Below are 23,999 nucleotides of genomic sequence, written 5' to 3' on the forward strand. Positions count from 1 at the left end.
TCTTTCCGTTTGGGTGTGGCTTCAACATTACGTGTTGAACCTCTGTGTGCGCGACTTTATTAAAGCGTTTTTTAATTGTCTGGTATACTTTCAAAAAAGATAATTGGAATTGCCTTTACATATATGCTTCTTAACCAAATTGTTTTAAACGGTTAACTAAAATAAAATAACTTCCTTTACTCATCTTGTTTTGAAATGCAAAACCGGACTTCCGCGTTCGTCTTCCTCTCGTCGACTTGACTTGGTACGAGGAGGGAGCGGCTCGCGGTGGAGCGACGCTGACGGAGAACAGGAGAGAGAGAGACGCGCTGCCGACGGCTGGATGACGGTGAGGCTCTCTATTACTTTTGCCTCCATGCCTTTTTTCACTTTTGCCTTTCGTTTGTGTCACTTTGCATCCCGACCACTTGTGACAGACAGTTCTTCTGGGTTGGGTTCCTAGGGGGGTTGTCGGGGTGGATTGGGTGGGGGGGCAGGCCGAGGTGTGCTTCGACCGCTTTGCGGAAGCGAGTCGCTGAAGACAGACGGACTGACGAACGGCAGGACAGGCAGACAGGATGTTGCCCGGGTTATACTTTTCTTTTTTGACGTGATGGCGGCCTGCTCGCTTTTCACATTCAACGGGCCCTGTCGGAGGGGTGGCCGTGGCTGAACAGGAACTTCTGTCATATTTGCGGTAACTTCTGTCTGTTTGAATAGTCGCTCTTTATGTTTGTCAAGCTATGTCCTAGTTTAGTGTTGTGTTTACTGTCACGCTGTCCTCGCACATTCTGTGAGTATTGACAAACCCCACCTAGTAGGATGTGTATGTGACGTGAGGCGTTCAGGGTTCAACTACATTATGAGGCATTCAGGGACTGTAGGGCCAAACCCTTATAATTTCTAAAAGCAGCCATCTGTCCTCAACACTTTTGGGCACGATACTAAAAAAAGTAATGCGTTACAGTAACTAGTTACTTCGTTTTAAAATTAATTGCGTCACTCACACCAAAATTACTGACACCCAAAAGTAGCATGTTCCTCTAAATGTCTAGTCACAAATTACTGTATACTTTTTCATATTTCACAGCTTGTACGGTTGAGGTACTCCATATCCATATCATCTTTTTCTTCTAACCAGTCGAATACTTTTATTTCCTCTCCTTTTTTCTCTCCAGAAATGGCGTGTTGCAAAACTAATTTACAAATTAAAAAACAAACAAAATTCTGCACTCGTGCACTGTAAATTCTGTGCTCACGTTGGCCCCATTGATATTGTTTTTCCTTTCTAAGCCACGCCTCGTTACTGGTGGCATACAACCAAGCTGACCTCCTGATTTTAGTATTTTATTTTATAGTTGTGAATACGGCTTGGATGTGATTACGTACTGAAGGATGAATATCAGAATATCACAAGGGAGAAATTACATGTCCTTGTACTCCGTGCCGTCGTATCCGATTTCCGTTTTTTTTGTTTTTTTCTTTCGGCATTGTGTTGGTGGCGGAAGAAGGGTTGTATATGCCTTAATGAGTGAAGGAGCAAGTGCCAAATTGCAGAAGATGTTGTGATTCACAATGTGCTTTTAAAATGTAGCTGAGTCAGGTCAGGTGGCTTCTCCTGCTACTGGTAACCCTGGAAACCAGTACTATGTATTTTGTCTTGGGGAGCAAACCCCCTACCAAAAAACGTCCTAGGGATGGTCTCCGCCAGGCGGTACTTGCCCAGGGCACAATACAGGAAGTGGTGACTTAACAACCCTGGCGGTTAACAGAGTTTAATTCAAAATCTTCATTCATTTAAAAAAAAAAAACAAAAAAACAATATTGGTTTAAAAAACAAGCAAAAATACATAAACTATGATACAAACATGCAATTTTGAAACACTCCTTAGTTGTGAAATTTGCATTTGTTTTTACATAACATGATGAGGGAACTGACATAATTGTCAACCATCTTCCTCTACAGGTTCCAAAAAAAAAAACTATACATAAGCAAATGGTGCAGTTTTGTCACTTTAAGTCTTCATAGTTTGTATTCTTCCTTGTGCTTTTTAGAACTTGTTTTCAGATTCAGGTTATATTCCAGCAGGGATGTCAAAGTCAAATAGACTGAGGGCTGAATAAAAATAAAAACTACAAGCCAAGGGCCAGACTGACAGCATATATATTTTTTTAATTATGTATATAGTGTGGTTGGTTGGATCCCTTAACCACTAGAGGCACAATTTCCTGTTGTGTGTTTGAGACAAGTACAGCCTAGTGGTGCCCAACCCTCTCCAGGAAAACATATGTTTCCACCCGGTCTTGAACCGGGTACCTGTTGCGTGTTAGGCGAATGGGTTAACCCCTGCACTACGGCAACATGTCGAGTGAATGTAATTGACCTTGCTGAAAATATGACAAATATATTCCAAAACATGAAAATGGAAAGGAAGAAACTGCTACTATTCAGGAACAGAAATAGCAAACGGGCAGCACAGCGGCGCAGTGGTTAGCGCGTGTGCGGCACAGTTCTGAGGTCATGAGATCGAATCTCCCGTGTGGAGTTTGCATGTTCTCCCTGTGCTTGTGTGGGTTTCCTCCGGGCACTCCGGTTTCCTCCCACAATCCAAGAAATGGCCGGTCCAAATTGTCCCTAGGTGTGAATGAGCGAGTGAATTGTCTGTCCCTGTGTGCCCTGCGACTGGCTGGCAACCAGTTCAGGGTGTCCCCTGCCCACAGCCCGAAGATAGCTGGGATGGGCTCCACCACCCCCGCGACCCTGCTGAGGATAAGCGTTGCAGATAATGGATGGATGGATGAAGAAATAGCAAACATTTATTAACCAAAAACACTTCCTTCATGGGATATTCATGTAAGGTTAAAAAAAAATGCAATTGCTGGTGAATAAATCATCTCAAGGGCTCTAGAAAACCATCCTGACTTTGAAGTCTGTGAAATATAGCAACATCTAGTGGTCAAGTAATACACACTGTCCCTTTAACTGTCCAACACAGGCATAATGATGCATTCAGGAACTACGCATAACTGTGTGAATTTGCGATACAGAGGATTTCAGGGTACAACTACTTAATTGCAATTACCGGTATGTTTTTGGGATCTGTGGGGAAATTGTACATTTTCTCATTTTCTACAAGTATGTTTATTGGAATTAAAGTGGCTTTATTGTGGTAATTTGTGAGGCATTTATGGTTCAAACAACTTGTTGCCACTCAGTTTTGTTCTTCCATTGACGCCACAGATCCCCACATTTATGACTCTCTCACAAATTCCTAAATCTGAAATTATAAACTTTCCGATCCACGAAAGCGTTGTTATTACGAAAAATCTACACACTTATCACCACAGCAACACTCATCGAAGCATCGTGTGCGAATCATCAAGTTCTGACTCGTTTCAGCAAACGAAATACTTGGCATGACTGGTATGCACACGCATGCATAAACACGCTCACAGATGCACAAACACACAAAAACACACGTGCACATGCAGTCCCTTTACAAGGTTTCTTTATTTTGCTCACATTGAGGTTTTTGAGTTTTTCCTTGCCCTCATGTAGGTTTTAGATCAGGGGATGGTGTGATAATCATCTGTGGTCTGCGCAGCCCTTTGAGACATCTTGTGATTAAGGGCTATACAAATAAACGTGACTTGACATGCATACACATCCCATATTAACTTAACACGACAACAAATGGATTACACACTCGTGACATCATCTCCAGCTGTGAAAACGTAACCTACATATTAACATATTCGTTTTTGTTCTTTTTTGCGTAGAGATAAAGTCAAGATGCGAGAATACAAACTGGTGGTTTTGGGATCGGGCGGCGTTGGCAAGTCTGCTCTGGTAAGAAACATTTTTTATTGTATCCTATTCACTTGTACCAGCGTGCACACACATGCAAGCTAGTATATAAGGCATAGCGACACTTAATTTATTTTGATGTATCTGTATCTGTGTCTTGTGTATACAGACAGTCCAGTTTGTGCAAGGGATCTTTGTGGAGAAGTATGACCCTACGATAGAAGATTCCTACAGGAAGGTAAGACCTATGAATGCATCACCATTATGAATAACACACTTGAAGGAGCTGTACAGAATTGAGAACGTTTTTACTTGCAGCTGCAATCTCCTGCTTAGTTGTCAAAATGATTTCCTGTTCTTTCTTTCTTCGCCACAGTCGTGAAAATAAAGCTCACTATTGAAAACACTAGACAAGAACAAATTCACACTGTCAATTTAGGCTGGATTACAGTAATCCTTTGTTTTTTGGGTTAGGGTTAGTCAAAACCTGCAAAGTAACTTCATAATCCATTGAAACTAAAGAACATACACAATTTACAGGTTCAAGTATTTGTTCAACAAATAAAAGTAATGTACTTTGCTCATTTGTTTTCGATTAAGGACATGATCCACTTTACTTGACATGATACACAGTCACCGTCATGTGGACATTATGGAAAACCGCATTTACTCTCCAGTTGGCAACCAAAAAGCCATATTGGACCCTCCCAACAAAAACGCCGTATATAAACCTTATAAGGAAGAAATCACATTCTGTATCCATCTATATTTGTTGGGCAATGATAATAATGTGTCTTGTTTGCCTTTCCACAGAAACCGTATGGTTTTTCCATTATCAAACATTTAAAAAAACGTTACATTGGGCCATTAGGGCCCGCCAAAGATCTGCATGCTGCTCCAGAGCAAGTTTAGTGGGTCGAGAAGTCGAACTTTGTTGGCGATAGAAAGGCTTATTGTCAGTTCAGCATGTTTTGTCAAAATGATAGCTTTTAGAGAGAATTCGGGTTGAAAAAGATTTGTGCATATATAACGTAGGTTCATCAAGCTGTTTTGCATATGTGTACAACTTAGACCATGTCATTGATAGGCAAGCACAATCAGAAAAGGGGTGGAGCGACTGTTTAGCCAAACAGAATGCAAACCACAATGCACGATGAAAATCCGCAAAGTAGCAAAACCCCAGTAAGTAAACTGTAATACAGCAAGGGATTACTTTATTGCCATTTTTGAATTTTAAATCCTAATATATGAAAATGGAGTCAAAAATTATCCATCCATTTTCTGCACCACTTATCCTCATTAGAGTCGCGGGGGTGCTGGAGCCCATCCCAGCTCTCCTACTTATGAGGCTCACGCAAGTACCGTGAATTTCGGACTATCAGCCGCGACTTTTGTTGCAAACTTTTAACCTTGCGGCCTATTCAATGATGCGGCTAATTTATGCATTTTTGTATTCTTACGGCCGCCTGGGGCGCCCAAACTGCAAGGGTATGGGTGAGACAGGTGGAATATATGTGTCGGAGACGACACAATGTTAATATAACTTTGTGATTTGTGCTTAAATAAAACTAGCATGAACAGACTCTTATCATGGAAAAGGTGTCAATCGAAAGGGGAGTGCTAACTACCATATTTGGAATAATTTTACAAGTCTGTTTATCTATAAAAAGAAATAATGTGGCAAAAGCAACGTCCAACGAAGCAGAAAGATTGAAGGCGGATTCCTATTTGTCTGTCAGCATCATCGTGTGTTTTGGAGTAAATATTTTACGCGGTTGGATTCTATTGTCTTTGATGTAACAAAGCCATTTTCGTGGACATTCAAAGAAATTGAAGACGGCCAGAAGACGTAACAATGAGTTAGGCCGGCTTTAAAATTTTCGGGTGTATTGTTTCAGACTAATCGTAATGTTTCTCTGATGGGTATATTTTGGAATCACATCTTGAAACCCAAGAGTTTAAGCTTTCCAATGACATGTGGCATGACGTATTTCAAGGGCTGGTGACATCGTACTGACACATATTTGTTGATCAAAAGTCCAACAGCCCACCGTCGGAACGTTAAGTGGTTAAGTTATCATATATTACTAAAACTCTTTCTGTGTACGGCCTTTCTTTGTAAATATGTTTAAATCTCTGCACGTGCAGCTTATAGTCAGGTGCGGCTTATGTATGTACAAAATATTCCATCTTCCATCCATTATCTGCACCACTTATCCTCAGTAGGGTCGCAGGGTGCTGGAGCCTATCCCAGCCATCTTCGGGCAGTGGGCAGGGGACACACTTAACCAGCCAGTCGCAGGGCTACAAAATATTTTTTTCCTTTAAAAATGTACCAGGTGTGGTTTATAATCAGGTGCACTCTTAAAACTCAAAAAAGTCTTCTTTTTTCATCTTTCTTAAGGTTTGGACTGTACTTAAAACAAGCCTTTTCTTACTTTCACCATTTACATGCTAAATCAACAAATGGAAACAAAAAATGTGGGGACTAGCATGAAGTAACTCCCCCATTCCTCCTTCCCAATGTGTTCCGCCCCAAACAACTTTGCTATAAGTAAGGTAAAAGAAAATTGGCCCGATGTGAAAAAGCAAAATAACTCTTAGAACTCATCTGGGCATGGTTAAAACCGTGTAGCCTAAAAATGCTAAAAGTAAGAAAATACCTGTTTCAAATACAATCCAAACGACCACCCAAGCCCAAAAATAAACGAAAAAGGGAGTTCATTTTGAGGCATTAGTTGACTGAGGATACGATCATGATTTTAAGCCACGATATGGCGTGGAGAGAAGCAGACTTTCCAGTTGTGGACACCACCTTTTTAATAGAGAAAATATTCTTCTTTCTTTTAATTATCTTAATTGTGCTTTTCTTGTGTGTGTTCAGCAAGTGGAAGTGGATTGCCAGCAATGTATGTTGGAAATCTTGGACACGGCAGGCACAGTAAGTTTTTTTGGGGGTCAGAAAATTTGCATTGATGGTCACTTTAGGAACAAGAGGTGACATTATTGTCTCTGTGTGTTCCAGGAGCAGTTCACAGCTATGCGTGACCTCTACATGAAGAACGGACAGGGCTTTGCTTTGGTTTACTCCATCACGGCTCAGTCAACCTTCAATGACCTTCAGGACCTCAGAGAGCAAATCCTGCGCGTTAAAGATACAGATGATGTAAACATGTACTCATATTTACCGTTTTGGATACAATCTAAAAACGTAGTTTGAAACCAAATCTTGTGTAGAATACAATAGTCGTTATTGTCATTTTAACAATGTAGTGCACATTGCCTGCAATGAGATTAGGCATCAAAATCCAGGATAAACAAGATAAACCTTTAATACAGACTGAAGAGAGCAAAAATATTTACAATATTACAACATAGTTCTTGGAGACAGCAGAGGTTGCAAGTGCAATTTTATTTTGGAATAATAGTGCAATGAAATGTACAGTAGAGCAATTACTTTTAGCAGCAAACCCACTTTTTAATATAACTGTCAAGATATACTTTTCACAATCTTACTCGCCTTTTAAGGATGGTGATGGCCCTGGGGAAGAAACTGTCTCTGAGCGTGTAAGTCTTTTTTTAAGGAACCTGTAGCACCTACCAGAGGGCAACAGGTCAAAGATGCGGTGACCGGGGTGAGAGGATTCCTTTATGATATTGTTGGCTCTGTTGCTGTATCACAATCCGCCCAATGTCCTTCAGACTGGGCAGAAAAAAGCTAACGTTAGACCAGAAATCTCCAATGTGGTGCCCGCAGGTAGCCTCCTAAGACCACCTTAGTAGCCTGCAGACTGGTTTTAAATATAAATCGTCAATGTGATTTTCTTCGACCTTTGATTTCTATCAGGCTTAATGCTAAGTGGTTGACTGATACTAATTTAACCTATAATAATTGGTAATGACATGGTAAAACCATGTTATTTAGAAATGCATATCAAACTAGTAGCCCTCCCGCTAACCAATAACGAAAAAAAATTCCTTTCAGCCTTAAAAAGTTGTGTGCCCCCTGCTTTAAACGCACCCTAACTCAAGACGCTGACTTAGCTGGTTTGTTCTTGTGGACTTCCAGGTCCCCATGATCCTGGTGGGCAACAAGTGTGACCTGGAGGTGGAACGTGTGGTCGCCAAAGAGTCGGGCGTGGGCCTCGCTCGCCAGTGGAATTCCTGCGCTTTCCTCGAAACATCCGCTAAAAGCAAGATTAACGTCAACGAGGTGAGCACTCGACGCATCGCGTGAATCCATTCCTTTGCCTTGTCTTCTTACATTGTGTGTGTTTGTGCGTGTGCATTTTTGTGTACAGATTTTTTATGATCTGGTGAGACAGATCAATAGGAAGAGTCCAGTCCCTGGAAGAGCTCGTAAAAAGTCCACATGTCAGCTCCTGTAATGATTGCAGGTGGGTATTGGTATTAGAGTTAAAATGGCACCTGAAAAAATCCGACCGGGGCCCGCCGGTATTAAAACTCGACACAGCCGAAGCTTAACCAATCCGCTCGATTTGCACGACCGAGCCAGTTTTATATTTTTAGTGAGGAAATAGGAGGAGGGGTGGTGATCTACGAATAGAGAATGAAACCCTGTATTTTGTAACAAAGTCTTGACTTAAACAAAACCGTATAAACATTTACATATTTCATATTTCTGTATCTGCAGAGGTTACATTATCTATTTGACAAGATTGGTGGATTATTTTAGGAGTTGATAGGAAAATGTAGAGGTTGTCCATCATTTTGACGGGTTAAGAATTGGGCGTCTTTAAGAACCTAGCGCGGCCGAGAAATCAAGAGGCAGAGAAACAAAGAACAATAACAAGTCATCAAAGGTGATTTTTTTTTTTCCTTTTTTTTTTGTATCCACGCATCATTTTGGTATACATTTTTGGAACATATATTTATTGTTAGAGTGTGAGAGAGAAGTGCAGCCCGACACGAACGTAAAGATTGATATTCTAGGCCAGACCCGGGCTGAAATTTGCCTGACTCTGGCTTGGGCTTAAAAGTATTACCAAAGATCACATTTTTGTTTTCAATTAGGCACCGTACGTGTAGTGTTCCTCCCCACAATTATGCGAATAAGTTGCAAAATATTCACACCCCAGGGGACTTCAAATGTTTAATATCTAAGTTGACCGATCTGGATGGTTTCCTCTAGAACTGTGACGTCTTTGAAGGAACACAAAATGGTGAATCCCATTTACACAACATGTGAGCCGGCTCTGAAACAATCCACGATGATAGTTAACAGCGATTGCATACCACTTATTTTTCCTGGGGGTAGGCGATTGTGGCTTTTTGCCACATGTGTTACAGGCGGTATAATTTTTTCCAGCTAGTTTCCTGTTAGTGGGGCTGCCGAAGGCTTTTTGGTTTTGTTTTGATCCCGGTAGGCTGCAAATAGTGTGTTCTTTGGCCAGCTCGCCAAGGGCCTATTTTGCCGTGCCCGTTTGCGTTTGTCTTCGTAGCTTTTTTTCTTTGTTGGTTCCCGGCTGATCACTGCGTATTTTTGTTTCACGTTTTGCATGTTTTAGAAATAGAGAATACCTTTAAGATTTGTTACTGATTGGGTATCACACCACTCACTCACTTCCACACTGTGTCCAGTCTGCAGCCAAGCTCACCTAACCAACATCAACCAAGCAACCAATCAGAGGACATCTTCCGACTTGCCTCGCCTCTGCCCGACTATATGATCGTCATCAAGTCTGGAGTTTGTAACCATGACAACCACACCTGCCATCATTCCAGGATCCCCCCGTTGCCTTGGAATCCAAACGTCAAGACTGTCGTGATCACGATGGGTTGCCGGTTCCCATCATGCTCTCTTCTTCTTCTCTTTTTCATTCAGACCAGAGGCGCAAAGTGATGATGTCACTGCCAAGATGGCTGACTGTGTGTATGTGTTTGCATGCGTGTGCATGTATGTGTGTGTGCGCTCTGGTTGTAAAAGGTTTTTGACATTTTGATTACTTTGCCTGTTAGGATTTTTTTACTGGGAGGGGGCAGCACTAGCAGCAGCAGATTTTGCCATTAACTCATCAGGAAACAGCAAATCTGGTTATTATGAACGTGTTACAAAAAGAATAACGACTGTCCCTTAATGGCAATATTAGCTGCTATAAGGTTAGCCTGTGTGTAGCATTTGTGCATGCGTCACTATTACCGGCATGTTTTCCGTTTTTTAAACTGCCTTTAAAGTTGAAAATGTCACTACAGAAACATTGACTGTCCGAATCACAAAGCGCACACCCCCCAAAAATAGGCATAATTTTTTCATATAGAAGGCGCACCAGACTATAAGGCGCATTCAATTTAAAGTAAGGGCTGCCGTATTTGTCCGTGTGCAAAACGGTTGCACAACGGTATATATTAGTGCAATTATGGTGCCGAAAAACGCAGCCTACCAAAATTGCAAAACATTATATGCAACGAAAATCAAAACAATATCGAGGCGGAGGACAGAAACATGAGCATTAGACCACTACATTCGATTTTATCACATTACCCCACTATTTTTACTCCTGGTGTCAGAAACGAATGTTGGAAAATGAAAAAAATAGTCCTGAAAGAGACAGATAAATGCAAAAATGACAAGGGAAACAACTCTTAGGTACCAGATTATGAATCATACTTTGTGTTTAAAGTTGCCGTTTTTCCCATTCTCTAACGTTAGATAAGTGGGTATGTGTCTTCAGTCTCACGCCATGTCATAGGTTCGATTCCCATTGCATACAATGATTTGCGATTTTCATTAGCGTTTTGATTTCTATTGATCAATCATTGCAGTGTACCTGTGCGCTTCATAGCGGTGCGCCTAAGTCTGGAAAATATGGTGTTTTGGCCACACATTAGCGAACACACTAATGTCTGCCAAAATCAATGTGTGGCTTTATGTCATTATCAAGTTAGAACCTAGATCTGCTGCTGCTGCTGCTGCTGCTGCTGCTGCTGCTACCACCGTTTCCTGTTTCGGATATTATTGCCTTTGGACAGCAGATTCACACTGGTCCACTATGCTGTGTGTTTGTGTCAAATGCGTGTGTGCATGTGAGTCCAGATTGTATTAACATGTCGTGACATGTTTATGGACATTAAGTATACTCTAGGCACACACCGGAGAGGTTTTGTTGATCTTGAAAAAGGATGAGATTGTGTGATTGTTGTGCTGCTTTTACTCTCGGCCTTTAGTGTCGTTTGTGTTGATGCTTAACCTCAGTGTTGATGGAAAGGAGATTGTTCAAGCCACTAAAAGCCTTTTAAGTCTTTAACTGGTTGTTTGTTTGTTTGCATGTGGGTTTTTTGGAAGGGGGGCGTATGTGGGTGTCATAGTTGTGTGACAGTGGGTAGATGTGTGTTTGTGTGTATACAAAAGTATGCAATGTAGCATGCCCCGCCAAGAGTCCGATTGGTCTCCAGGCGGCGCAGTAAACGACAAGATCACATCAGTCCTCGTGTGGCCACAAGAGAGCGCCACTGAAGCATTTAAAAAAAAGATCTCCCTTACCCTGGGACGGTGCCATGAAGTTGGCACGCAAGGCAAAGCTTGGCTAAAGATTATTTGATGCACTTTTGTTGTTTTGCAGGTTGATCAATGGAGCCCGGCCATGTTTTGTGTTTTGGCCGTGTGTGCGCCCGCGTGCGTGTGTTCTGTTGATAATGGGCGTTTGTGGGCCTTGAAGCCAAATGTAAAGTCAACTTCAAAAGCCTTAATTGAATAAAATTGGTGCCAATTTTTAACAGCAATCTGACATCGTGACTCTCACGTGATGCATACGATATCATACATGATGCGTAGTGACGCAGTTGGCACGAACAATTCCCCGTTTTACAATTCCCGTTATTAAGCAATAGAAAACACTTAAAATACAACGTGGCACCTATTTACCCGTAGCCAGACAGTGTAAAATCAGAGGTGAGATAGGGCCTAAAAAATCCAACCCAACCCAAGCAGAGCCCGACCTAGTAACTTGCAGGGTTGAGCTCAAAGCAAACCAGAAATTTTGTATTTGTGACGGGAGGAAGAGAGGTCATTTGTGACAACAAATCAAAACCTGTATTTTGTTAAAAAACACATGTGACGCAAGAATTTCACATAATTTGTGTTTCCGTACCTGCAGAGGTCACATTAACCTCCAATATTCTATCCTTGACTGAGTTTTCAGTGTTGACGGAAACCTTTCAAGGTCTTCCGGCCGTTTGATAGGTTGAAAATTGGGACATAAGCCACAGCTGTAGTGCATCCTTTAGAATCTTGCGCAGCACTTTAAGAGAGAAAGAGGCAGAGAGACAAGTCAAGTCATGTTTATTTGTATAGCCCTTAATCACAAAGAGTCTCAAAGGGCTTCACAAACCACAGATTAGTGCAAACCACACTATTGTTACACCACCGAATATAATGATTGACATTTTAAGCCGACCCGGCCAGAGATTTATGTCAGGGCTACGCTGAAAATCTTACCTTTGTGTAGAATACCGTGAAAATATTATGAATCTATGATGAACTTGTCATCTGATACGAACTACTGAGACAATGTGGATTGGAGCTGAAATGGGCAAGACAAGATTGGTCTAACATTTAAACAACCATTTTCCTTTATGTTTTATTGTTTTTTTTGTTTTAAGAAAAAAACTTCCCGTACAAAAATTGCTATACGGCGTATACAATATGAAACTATCTATAAATGTGTAAAACCCTGGGAAAACATATGCAACGACAGGTATGAAAGAGATATGGTACAACGCTCAAAGTACAATCCACTATTTATGTATAGTAATCAACATGAGTGCTGTCCTTAAAAAACTGAAACACATTATAAATGGAGTACATTAATTAGTATGCATATTAAATACTGCAATACAAGGAAAGAACCATAATACACTGAAAAACAAAAAATATGACTGTAATTACAAAAAACAGGCCTTTTTTTAATCAAACAGGAAGGTATTCATACTTGAAAGTGTGTTGTTTGTGCTCTATACAAACCATTTTTTTAAAACTTGTGTTTCCTTCCCTCATCTGTTTCCATTTCCAAGCATTTTTGACAAAACTCCATGGAGCCATAGGACAGTGCTGAAGAGCTGCATGCGGCAATAAAGCCACAGGTTGCTGACCCCCGGTATAACAGAACACAAATACAGTTGGTCGCAGTTGTAGATTGATGATAGCATACCTCTCAACTTGCACATTCTTATTTTTTGATCATTTCAAATTGTGCAAGCCATATAACAATTTCTGTACATGATTTTGTTCATCTTTTTAAACATATTGCTGTGTAGAATAAGACACTACATTTACTGCAAGCGGGGAATACACTATTAAAAATGATGAACGAATTGTTTGTGTTGTTTATTTGGTTAATGGAATAAACTTTTACACAGATTCTCATTTTATTCTTCATAGTCTGTCTTGATGGGAGTTGTGTTTGTAAGGTTTATTCTCGCTTAATAAGGGGAATTGGGTGAAGTTGACAGGTATGCAATTGACACAATTGTAGTTCTTCCTCAAACGGATTAAAAACTCGTCTCTTCTGGGAGTGTCTGCGCAGGCGCGTACATGTCTGCTGCCATGGCAACAGCGGCGTCTTTCTGTAAAAGGTGAGCCCTTCACGTCACGCCACTACGACTTGTTGTTGCATTTTGTTTTATTGTTAACGACATAGTTGTCTTCTATTTCGACTCCAACACTGAAAACAACAAGTTGTGGTTGCCACGGTGAGCAGGACTACCCAACAACACGATCCCTTGTCGCCGGAAACGTCATGACTGACACGGTAAAATTAGCATAGTTGTTAGCATGAGCTAACTAGCTGGCTTTAAGCTCCCAAAAGTCTGCTTGGGTTTCTTTCACCATTTTTGACTTTTAGAGACTTGTGTAGTATTGTATTTTATTGTGCACTGAGATTGCATTTGACTGACAGCGCCCACTAGTCTGGTATTCTCTAGGATACCAGACCTGAAGTGAATGGGGCTATGACCCCGTCCTTAGTCTGTAGTCCCAGTTCAATTTCGCTAGCATCTTACTGCATATTCTTGTACAGGGGTTCCAAACAGAGGAGCTAGTTTCCCTGGTGGCAGTGGTTTTAAAAATAATTGATCAAAAGTAGCACTAGTCCAAGATCACAGTACTTGGTTCCCTCCTTGGGTCCTTTCTACTTGCAAAACTTCACCATAAACATATTTACCGTGGTCTATTGATTAAAAATGCAATATTGATTTGGATAATTAGCAAAAACACACGAACCATCATATAAATGATGATTTTTTTTAAAGTTATCTTTTATAACATGAGCCTGATCAAGAGGGAGCTGACATGATTGTCGATCATCTTACCCAAAACCCGTATGCCTGCATGCTGGAGAAGTCTGATAAGGCTGGCCAAGTGAATGAGATGTACCGGTAAAATGGCCCACTTTGGTCACTTTGAGTGTCTATGGATTTTATTATTCTTTGTGCTTTGTAGCGCTACACCAGGGGGTCAACAAGTGTCTTTGGAGTCGTGTGTGACTCTTTGGCTCTCTATAGGAAAACAACAATTTTCCACTACATAAAGATATATATAGTATACTTATGCAGTATGTGTTGCCTTCCATGTAAGCATTATATAAAGCTTTTAATTCTTTGCAGCTGCAAATGTGTGTTTTCATTTTCCTTTGTTGATCCAATATGGCTGTTTCAACATTTTGGATTGCCAACCCTTGCACTACACAATACACGGACATCTAGAGTTCAAACAGTGTCCATTCAAAGTAAGCATTTGTGTTTTATTTTACCAGAAAAATAATCTTTAAAATGAGCAACGTTGTCTGATGATTTTGCTCATTCCTTTTTTACTTGTGGATTTTTTTTTTTTAAACGAGATACTATATGAAAGCGGTTAGCTGATTTTAAATATATATTACTTTTTGAACTAGTAAAACAAGTACAGTAATAGAAATACATTTGCTGTGTATTCATTTGTGTTCAATTGCAAATAATTTAGCTCATTTTAACTTACTAGGAGAACTGGTAGGACAAGATGATGATGATGATGATTATTATCATTATTATTATTATTATGCCAAAGATCCCCAGTTGTTTTTTTCCTTAGTTATAAAAAGATTCAACTGGGGGTACATTAATGAAAAAGGTTGAGAATCACTGTTCTAGAATATGAATGGAAATGTATTTTTCAGCCAGAAATTGCTCTGTTTCAATCAAACCCCATTTAAAGTAGTGGATGGGAAAATCCTAGAACCTGACTGGTGACCAAGAACATTTTCACCTGCATACATATTGTGAATGTGGTCTCTCAGAGGGAATTCCAGAGGAATAATGAACGTTCTAGAAGTGTTTCACCTCAGCGAGGTGTCTCATTGCCCCGACGCCGTGCGCAAAACACAGGTTTGTGCCCGACTGGACCAAACCACTGTGTAAAGATGACATATGTTAGATGACTTTTCTTGTTCTTTTTTACCCATTTAGACAGGAGCAGAGAAGACTATTTTAATCATGAGGGGTCTCCCAGTCCTGCTGGTCCATCGACTCACACTGTGGCGCCCCCCGCAGGTTTAAACCATAGATTCCAGGTTACCTTTGTGTCTACTCAATTATTTCTATGATTGAACATTTGTCCTCAGTTCGTCGGAAGGTCAAGAGTAAAAACCGCAAACGCGCAACAGGTCCTGCCGGGTCAGATCCTCCGGCTGGCCCAAGACCTGAAGGATCAGAACAGGAACCAGGACCAAGCTCAGGAAATGAATATTCAAGACCCAAGAAAAAGGAAGGTTTGTCAAGGAAAGCGAGAACGGCCCAGTCTCCTCTGCTGACAGCACAGCAGGTGAGCTGCAGTACACGATGCAACCACTTGTTTTTGCTATATGCACTATTGAATTAAATTGTCTTTGTCATTAATAACAATACAGTTAACGTCCCTTCTCAAGGTTTCTTCATTTTCCTCATGCTGAGGTTTTGAAGTTTTTCCTTGCTCTCATGTAGGTTTTAGATCAGGGAATGGTGTAATAATAGTCTCTAGTTTGCAATAGTCTGTGGTCTGTGCAGCCCTTTGAGACTCCATGTGATCAAAGGCTATACAAAAAAACATGACTTGACTTAGCAGTGTTTGCAACAAGATTAAGTTGGCAACCCAGGATAAATATCAAAAAACTTAAAACAGAAAAATATGACAAAAGAATATCAGGATAAATAGGCAAAAATATTTATAAGGAGACTATTGTAATAAGTTGGAATAACAGTGCATCGTAACAACAGAGCAATGAAACGGAGTGAACTAAAATTTAGCAGCAACCAACCTTCCAAAATAACTCTATAAATAATATATGATTACCAATTTCTCAATGCAACTGGCAAGATATATACTTTTCACAGTTTTGCACGCTTCTTTAGGATGGTGATGGCCTTGGGGAACAAAGTTTCTCTGAGCCTGTTAGTCCTTGTTTTAAGGGACTTGGGTCCAGGGGTGAGCGGAGTCCTTTATAATGTTGATTATTCTGTTACGGTATCCAAGCCGCCAAAGAATTCTGAGTAAAGTCCCCTGTGATAACTTTCTGTTACTCGTTTTCGTTGTTGTTACAAAGAGTTTCAGCAATAAATTCAAATTTTCTGATTTTTGGCCAGTAAAAATTACTTTTCTCATTTTTAAGAATATCTTGTCGTTGCAGTGTGTTTAAATGATTATAGGTGAAATTAGTTCTGCAATGCCGTCCAGCCAGGGCACATCTTACCGCTGTACCGTTATGTGCATGATTGTAATTTACAAGATTTTGAACTTTACTCTGAAATTATCACGATAAATTATAAAGTACTAACATTTTACAAATACATTCAAACCAAAGTGTAACCACGTTAACTGTAAATACTAAAAAGAAAAATGAGTTGAATAGAACTGCTTTTATTGTCATTGATATCAACCTGGAGAAATATCGTATGCAACAAGATTTGACTAAGCACTCCAAGGTAGACCTGTAATAAAGTCTTTATATGAGAAAAAGAAGTATTTGACTTGTGTAAATATTGCAAACATAATTTTTTCTTTGAAAATGTAAATACATATTTGTTTTTTGTTTTTAATTAACTGCTGTACTTTTTATTATTGATTTTACTCCATTTTATCAATTTCTGTCCTAGATTTTACACCCCTGCAATAGTGCGGCCTCTCCCGTCAGACTGCAGCCTGATGCCACACACACAAAACCACACCCTACCGTCAAGGAAACGCAGGCGCCTCGTGTCTCCATGGAAACACAGACTCATCCGATCGCCATGGAAACTGAGTACCGTCGTAGCTTCCAGGGCCTGTCTCCGCCCCGTGGCCCCCCCCTGCGCAAACATCTGGAACGTAGGCATAGGGTTCCGCTCTTCCACACACGCAGCGTAGGCACAATCACACACACATACACGAACACAAACACATTATTGGTGACAATTATATTATTGCTTCTCTTTGACAGAGGAGTGAGAAGATGAGGGAGGAGTCTGAAAGTATGCTCCACCCACAACATGTTGTCCCAGCCAATGAGTGTAAAGGTGCCTCCCATCCAAATGTCCGGCGACGACACAGGTGTGTGCATGCGTCTCTTTTAATGTTTCTTGCGTTATGTTACCCGGGTGTTGTGTACTTTTTATGGGAAAGTGCTTCTTTGGTGTTCAGTAACCCAATGTTTTTCACGAAATAGTCAGAATACACAAAGTAAAAACATTCATTTTTCATTCAATACTCTATTATAAATTATATCCAAAGAACAAACCCTTTTTGCAGGCTCAAGCATCTGTTTAAAAAAAGCGTTCCGGAATTTAAAACTTTCTTACTCTCTGCCCACTATCTCCTGGCTTTTGTTATCGTTGCAGCATCAGTCAGCTCATTTATGATGTGCATGCAAGTACGTGCATTTCTTAGATGCGCTCAAATAAACTATTTCATCTTTCTTTTGGTTTGGGTTGGTGTTTGGACTATACTTGAGGCAGGCCCTTTCTTACTTTCACCATTTTACCCCAAGGCAATAATCTCCCTCGATGCTATAAATACTTAGGCGGGTATGTGTAATCATTTTAATTTTTATTTGATATTACTTATTTTTATACTATTACCTCCAAGTGATTATCTTAACAATGGTGTTTCATCTTGTAAATGTTTGGCACTTTTTAATTTCATTTTGCATTGTTACAATGACAAGAATTCATATTATATTATATTCTAAGCTATTCTATTGTCATGCTACACTGACCTTTAGAAATAAAAAAATACCTGTGGGGACAAGCATGACATCACTCTCCAACACTGCCCCCAACCCCCATTCCTCGAAGTTAATGTGTCCTGCCCCGCACAGCTCTGCTAAAAGTAATATCAAACCAGATAGGCCCAGTGGAAAGGGCTATTTGAACTCAGTTGGGCATTGTTAACGCACACTTAATAAAAAAAACATTTAACTTTCAACTTTTTGAGGACAACTCAAACAATGCACCCTGTCTTTAACAAATAAAAGTACTGTAACTTAGTTTTTTGTTGTTATCTAAAAAAAACTTTTTTAATGTTAAATTATCATTTTAAAAACACACTTCCTGCTATATATAATATAAAAAAGATTCTTCAAGTATTTCTTTGTAAGTGTACAACTTAGACTGCAACGTTATTGAGGCACAGGTAAACACACAGAAAAGGGGCGGAGCGACTGTTTAGCCAATCAGAATGCAATGCACGATGAACATCAAGGAAGTAGCAAAACCGCGAAAAGTAAACCGTGATAAAGCGAGATATCACGGTTCATGTTTTTATTATTATTATGTATTTTTTCTGTGTGGGTTTCCAAGATTGTGTGTGCACTTTGGGTGCATGCTAATGCTATTTTTTTCTTGTGTTACTTATGTGTTTGTGTATACTTCATTTATTGTGATTTGGCTGCATGTACTTTTATGCTAATCAACTGTTGCGTGTGTTATGCTCATCTTAGATAGTGTTTGTGTTGTTTGTGCATGTGCGTGTCCGTGCACACTTATGCAAATGTTAATAAGGACTGCTCGCTTCTGTTGTTGTCTTTTCTTATAATTGAATGTGTGTGAGTCTGTTTGACTGTATTTCAATACTCATCTATATATGTGTTTGTGTTGTATGCATTATGTCTGCATTCATGAGGGACAGGAAGTTGACAGAATACGAAGCCAGCTTTCCTACTCCTCAATACGAAAATGCGGATGTGACCCCTCAGGTGAGTTGCGGTCACATGACTTCAATTCTACCTGCTTAGCTAACCATCTAAGCAGCTTAACCTTATCTGCTGAGCTAAACTTGATGCTTCAGCGCAGGAACATGAGAAGAAACCCGTGCAAAAAGCAATAAACTGGAACACTTAATTTTGAGGAAATTGTACATACACATCCACACATGAAACCTAATTTGAATTTTCTTTTTATATAGTCTATTCACGACTGAAACACACAAAGATAATGTTGTCAACAAAAACAAGTGACCAGGGGGTATAGCACACAAAGATATGGGATAAAGCCAGGTTATGTTTGTTATTTTGGCTGAATTTAGAAAGATTATAACAGAATTTTATTTATATCTGTACATTTCAAGGAAACTGTGCGGGTCAGATGTATCGACATTTCGTTCTGTATACACGTGTACTAGAATGACAATAAAGTAGATCTGAATCTGAATCTGAATCTGAGAATTGCCTTGTCATTTAATAGTACAACAAAATTGGAGGGCTTTTCCTTTCAGTGCACAGTAAGATGTATTAAAGAGATAAAAATCGCTGAGGACTCAAGAGAAAACGCAAGTGGGCCTTTTTTTTATGATAGCTTTGGTATTGGCTGTACAGGAGATCATATGCATTTGTGGGTATATTTTTGTGGCACTCTGTTTCAGAATATACAATCAGTGTTGGTAGGAGGATAGATGGATGAATATTCCAGTACCTTACTTAAGACATTCTCCTCTGCCAAAGCCACCTCAACAGGAAGTGAACTAAGTCAGCTTCCTGTTGCTGTGCGGCTTGAAAGGTCACACAGGTCAGAATCGACTTTTACCAGAATTCTTTTTGAGCTGTCATAATGCTGACTCACTTCCCAGAACAGCATCTCCATTTGAGTCACATCCGCCACAAGACACACATGACACACAATATGCACCTTTATGTTCCTAAAAAACAGGGATTTTAAACTTACTTTGGTTCTGGGGGCCAGATCCAGACTTTCTGTTCTCAGGATGACTAGGGATCTTTTTTTAAGCAAAACACATTTTTTTTTTACAAAAAAAGGATAAAATGATGATTGTCATGTTGGGCATTGAATGCCTTAGAATAATATCAACAGTGTAGTGAATGCCGTTTTACACCTAAACCACCTTACCACGCTATACAAACTCAAGTGGGAGCTATAAAATAGTACATATATATTTTGCCTTAATTGTCATACTGGGTTTGAAATTAAGAACAAAGAAATACATGGGCAATAAGATCAGACTACATCAAATTAAACTTCTATGCCTGGCCTATTAAAGCTGAAAGTATATCCTTTACTGCCCTCTTGCAGCCATTGGGAGCAATATTATTATTGTATTTATTTTGTAATGAATTTTGATAGAAATTACCTAGAGGCTCAGAAATTGATGGCGGGGCTGATTAAATCATCCAATGATCCGTGTCTGACGTGCGAGCTGTATGTTTGACATACCTGTTGTAAACTATTGCCTGTATGTGCGTGTGTACCTATGACGTGGTGCAGGCAGCGCTGTTGAGGGAAAAGGCCTCATTGTACCGCAATCGGGCGTGGGGGACCAACTTCTCCAGGGAGCACCTGAGCCAGCTGAAGTCCCAAAACAACTTCCTTTGGGAGCCCAGCTGTGAATACAGCAGCCCCCAACCTACAGCGGACCTTCCCAGTTCCACTTCAGACCCTCACAGGCCTCCCAATGTGGAGGCCCTGGACCTTGCTAGGTGAGCTTTCAGCATTGCGTGACCTCGCCATCCTGTAACCCCTACAATAACTGAAAAACAGTAATTAGTTACACTCAGTGTTTCCTCTAAGCTGCGCGGGTGCGCAATTGCGCACTGCTCGCACATTCTCAGCGCACAAGAAAATCTAGCCAGCGCAAAAAAATGAGGGCTCAAAATTACTTATCAAGAAGCGACTTAAGTCAAAGTTACAGTGCATGAAGGTAAAAATACACGGGTTCCCCTGACGTTGTGTCCTAAATGCAGTATTTTGAAGTCGAACGAAGTTGAGTAAAGTTAGTAGAGTATGTCGAGAACCGGCTTCTTCGGCTCGGCTTACTAAAAAGGAACCCGCTCTTTCGGGTCCTAAACGGCTCCTCAGGTTGTTTTTGCTTCTTTCATCCCAACATGACCAAATATGAAGTAAAATTATGCACAAATTGACTTAAAGGAAGGGGGAATAGAACAAAAAAGAAAAAATACACAAATGAAAAAGTAGTGAAAAGCTGAGAAAAAAAGAAACAAAAGGAAGAGAAAAAATGAAGGAAAAATGTAAGAAAAAAGTAAATAGAGAACAAAAAGAAAAAAGTAACAGCTCGGAAAAAATAAACACAATGAGATTTTTTTTTAAAGGAATTTAAAAAAAAGTAGAAAAAAAGAAGAAAAAGTTTGTTGCATTCAAATAATTTCCAATTACTGTATATCAAGTGCATCGTGTTGACAACATTGTATTTCCACTAAAAAATGTGATTAAGTACAGTTCTGTATCCTACAACCGACCAAATAAGCCCCCAAAAATGTTAATATGATGCGACAAAATATATCAGGAAATAAAAAGAAATGGATATCTTGTGAAATAATTTTAAGAACAAACAACGTTTGTATGCCGTACAACCTTTGCAATAGTACATGAGTCAATTCATTCAAAAGAGAAAAATAATTTTGCATTGCCGGAAACTCAGCAAATGTAACTAGATGTCAAGTTTAGGACATGTTTGATCATTAATTATCTTGCCACACTTGGGATTATGGTGGCTCACTGTTGTTTCAAGCGTTGCTCACCGACTTTGTGTGAACGCTCAGACCCATGGAAAATTGGAGGGAACATTGGTTACACTTACTAGTTATTTCATTTAAAATATAACTTGCTTACACCACAGATTACCGACCCCAAAAAGTAGCGTGTTGCTGTGAGAGTAACTACCTAGTTCCAAATTACCATAAATACTCGTGTAGAAGCCAACCCCCTAAAATGCTTCTAAATAGCCATATAATAAAAAAAATGGAAGAAAATGTTTACACTGAGATGTGAAATCAGTATAGCCTTTATATTTCTTGGTTTGGGTAATCTTGAGAGTGCTCAATGAACATTTTGCCAAAGCACTTCATGTCAAAACCATTCACCAAGATCTCCTACGTTCATGGGTATTGTCCAAATTGCTTGATTTTTTTTCCTCCAGGAATGGTGTATTGCGTGATAAAATTTACCAAAAAAAAGACCAAAATTCAGCACACTTTAACTGTAAATTATGTGCTCACTTCTGCCCAATTGATTTTGTTGTTCCTGTATAAGCCACGCCCCTCCCTTACCATTTGATCCTGGAGACGAGACCAAATACAGTATACACGTATAAACTGACCCCCTTGATTTAAATATTTTATTTTATAGTTGTAAACTCGGCTCAGATGAGAAAAAATCACCGTCCTGGTACTGTGTGCTTGAGATGCCGCCACCAAAACTGTATTCAGTTGTATTTTGTAGATAAATATTAACATCCTTCAGGGATTGTCTTACCAGAACGAGGAACGTGAAGCAAGAGTCCTCAACAACCGTAGGACACTATAATTAATGATCTACATTAATGAATTAACGCACCAAGCAGTAACGATAGTAGGAGTTGAATTTTTTTAATTAATGACTTGTTACCAAGAAAATTAATTGCGTTGCAGTAACGCATTTTAGTCCCGTCACTCAAAATGCAGCTTCAGTCGAACAAAGTTTAGTGTAGTGCAGTTAATTGCTTTTCAGATTGAATAGGTAATGTTCCATCAAGAAAATCATTTGATTTCCGTATTTTACTTTCTAGTTGTAAATTTGGCTAGCAATGTAAGTATATTCCCGTTTGGAGAATATCTGCATTAGGAAGAATTCAGCGTCCTTGTACTCTGTGCTTGTATCGTAATTGTATTCTGTTGTACTTTGTAGGCAGATATAAACATGACCACCTTTAGTAACTGGCGGAAAGAAGGTTGCATTTGAAAATATAAGTGATGCAGAATTGTTTGTCGAACAACATCTCAAGTCATGATCTGAATTTATTGAGTAACACAGTAACGCTCCTAACAACAGTCGAGTTACTAAATTTTATTAATAACGCGTTAAAGTACTCGTTACAGAGAAAAGTAATTGCGTTCCAAGAGTCCATTTCTTTGTAACTCGTCAGTCTAAAAACTGCCCCTGCACAGCTGCTCCGCCTCCACCTCTGGACCGGCAAGCCCCGCCCATAGCAGACGACTGGCTCCGCCCACTTGTTGCAAGCTGGCCTGGCCAGCCAAAAAAGAAGACTGCGAAGATGAGGACGAACGTATGGGGCGCTCGCCCACTCCGGAGATGGACCGCAGAGCACTTCACAGAACGCACCTTGACGTGACTACACCTGCTTGTGGTATGGACGTATGCTAATACAAATAACAGTTAGCCCCATAAGCACAAACATGCGCAATCACTCGAAACCTGAAAAGAGCTCTACCAAAAAAAAAACATTTTTCATTTTGTGGCATGTATTTTTCCAGCAGGCGGCGCTATCATTGTGGGAAATGGCAGATTACAAGAAGATTTACAGGTAAATAAATCGAGTAAATTAATGGTGGCCAATGAATCGAATGAGTCAAAAGTTTTTAAAAGTTGATCATTTGCAAGGTTATAGAATAGTACAATTTGAAGAGTTTAAAGGTGCTGTACGAAATTTGGAACTTTTCTACTCGCTGACGCCATCTTTTGGCTTGTTATCATTGCCGTCTCTCAGGTTCCTTATTTTGTACGTGCAAGTACCTGCATTTCTCATACCCGCTTAAATAAACTCTTCTTTTTTTCATCTTTTTGGGGGCTTGGGTTGGCGTAGAATAGAATAGAATAGAATAGAATAGAATATGCCTTTATTGTCATTGTACAACATGGGATATGCTGTGACAACGAAATTGGACGGCTCCAAACAAAGAACAAAGGAACAAAGTACTAGATGCCTTTGTTGTCCTTGGCGCGCGCTTCAGAGGGGGGGGGCATGTTG

At 39.9% G+C, this 23,999-nt stretch overlaps 2 protein-coding genes and 1 long non-coding RNA gene across 6 annotated transcripts in view; 2 read left to right on the top strand and 1 right to left on the bottom strand.

Annotated features, from left to right (window-relative positions):
- Positions 1–11,052, top strand: LOC148356837 (ras-related protein Rap-1b). 2 transcript variants are annotated; one of them, XM_088346619.1, is made up of 8 exons: positions 1–328; positions 3,760–3,829; positions 3,957–4,025; positions 6,672–6,728; positions 6,813–6,953; positions 7,857–8,000; positions 8,089–8,184; positions 9,389–11,052. In XM_088346619.1, the coding sequence occupies exons 2-7, from the start codon at positions 3,773–3,775 to the stop codon at positions 8,173–8,175; spliced, it is 555 nt and encodes a 184-aa protein (XP_088202745.1). In that variant the 5' UTR covers positions 1–328; positions 3,760–3,772; the 3' UTR covers positions 8,176–8,184; positions 9,389–11,052. The 2 variants fall into 2 exon arrangements, with proteins under 2 accessions (XP_088202745.1, XP_088202746.1); XM_088346620.1 differs by lacking the exon at positions 1–328 and adding an exon at positions 513–676.
- On the bottom strand, positions 7,225–14,148 carry LOC148356838 (uncharacterized). Its single transcript, XR_015851941.1, has 4 exons — positions 14,114–14,148; positions 12,768–12,890; positions 7,809–12,045; positions 7,225–7,490 (listed from the first exon to the last, which is right to left on the bottom strand). It is a non-coding gene; the product is annotated as an uncharacterized LOC148356838 (long non-coding RNA).
- saxo6 (stabilizer of axonemal microtubules 6) overlaps positions 13,338–23,999 on the top strand; it is a 20,675-nt gene continuing 10,013 nt past the window's right edge. For 2 of the 3 annotated variants that reach the window (XM_088346616.1, XM_088346618.1), the window contains exons 1-11: positions 13,338–13,378; positions 13,482–13,554; positions 15,076–15,163; positions 15,245–15,328; positions 15,400–15,599; positions 16,907–17,152; positions 17,230–17,339; positions 18,915–18,981; positions 20,504–20,715; positions 23,179–23,378; positions 23,506–23,555. In XM_088346616.1, coding sequence (XP_088202742.1) covers positions 13,338–13,378; positions 13,482–13,554; positions 15,076–15,163; positions 15,245–15,328; positions 15,400–15,599; positions 16,907–17,152; positions 17,230–17,339; positions 18,915–18,981; positions 20,504–20,715; positions 23,179–23,378; positions 23,506–23,555 — 1,371 coding nt within the window. The remainder of the gene's footprint in view (positions 13,379–13,481; positions 13,555–15,075; positions 15,164–15,244; positions 15,329–15,399; positions 15,600–16,906; positions 17,153–17,229; positions 17,340–18,914; positions 18,982–20,503; positions 20,716–23,178; positions 23,379–23,505; positions 23,556–23,999) is intronic. The other variant, XM_088346617.1, reaches the window with a different exon arrangement.

Source organism: Urocampus carinirostris, chromosome 11 (assembly GCF_059441175.1).
Source record: "Urocampus carinirostris isolate Australia breed hairy pipefish chromosome 11, RoL_Ucar_1.0, whole genome shotgun sequence".
NCBI classification, from domain to species: domain Eukaryota; kingdom Metazoa; phylum Chordata; class Actinopteri; order Syngnathiformes; family Syngnathidae; genus Urocampus; species Urocampus carinirostris.

Excerpts from the sequence above, each read along its gene's own strand:
- LOC148356837 (XM_088346619.1), top strand. The coding sequence starts at position 3,773 with ATGCGAGAATACAAACTGGTGGTTTTGGGATCGGGCGGCGTTGGCAAG. Across the intron at positions 4,026-6,671 it reads TAGAAGATTCCTACAGGAAG|CAAGTGGAAGTGGATTGCCA; the intron begins GTAAGACCTATG and ends GTGTGTGTTCAG. Across the intron at positions 6,954-7,856 it reads GCGTTAAAGATACAGATGAT|GTCCCCATGATCCTGGTGGG; the intron begins GTAAACATGTAC and ends GTGGACTTCCAG.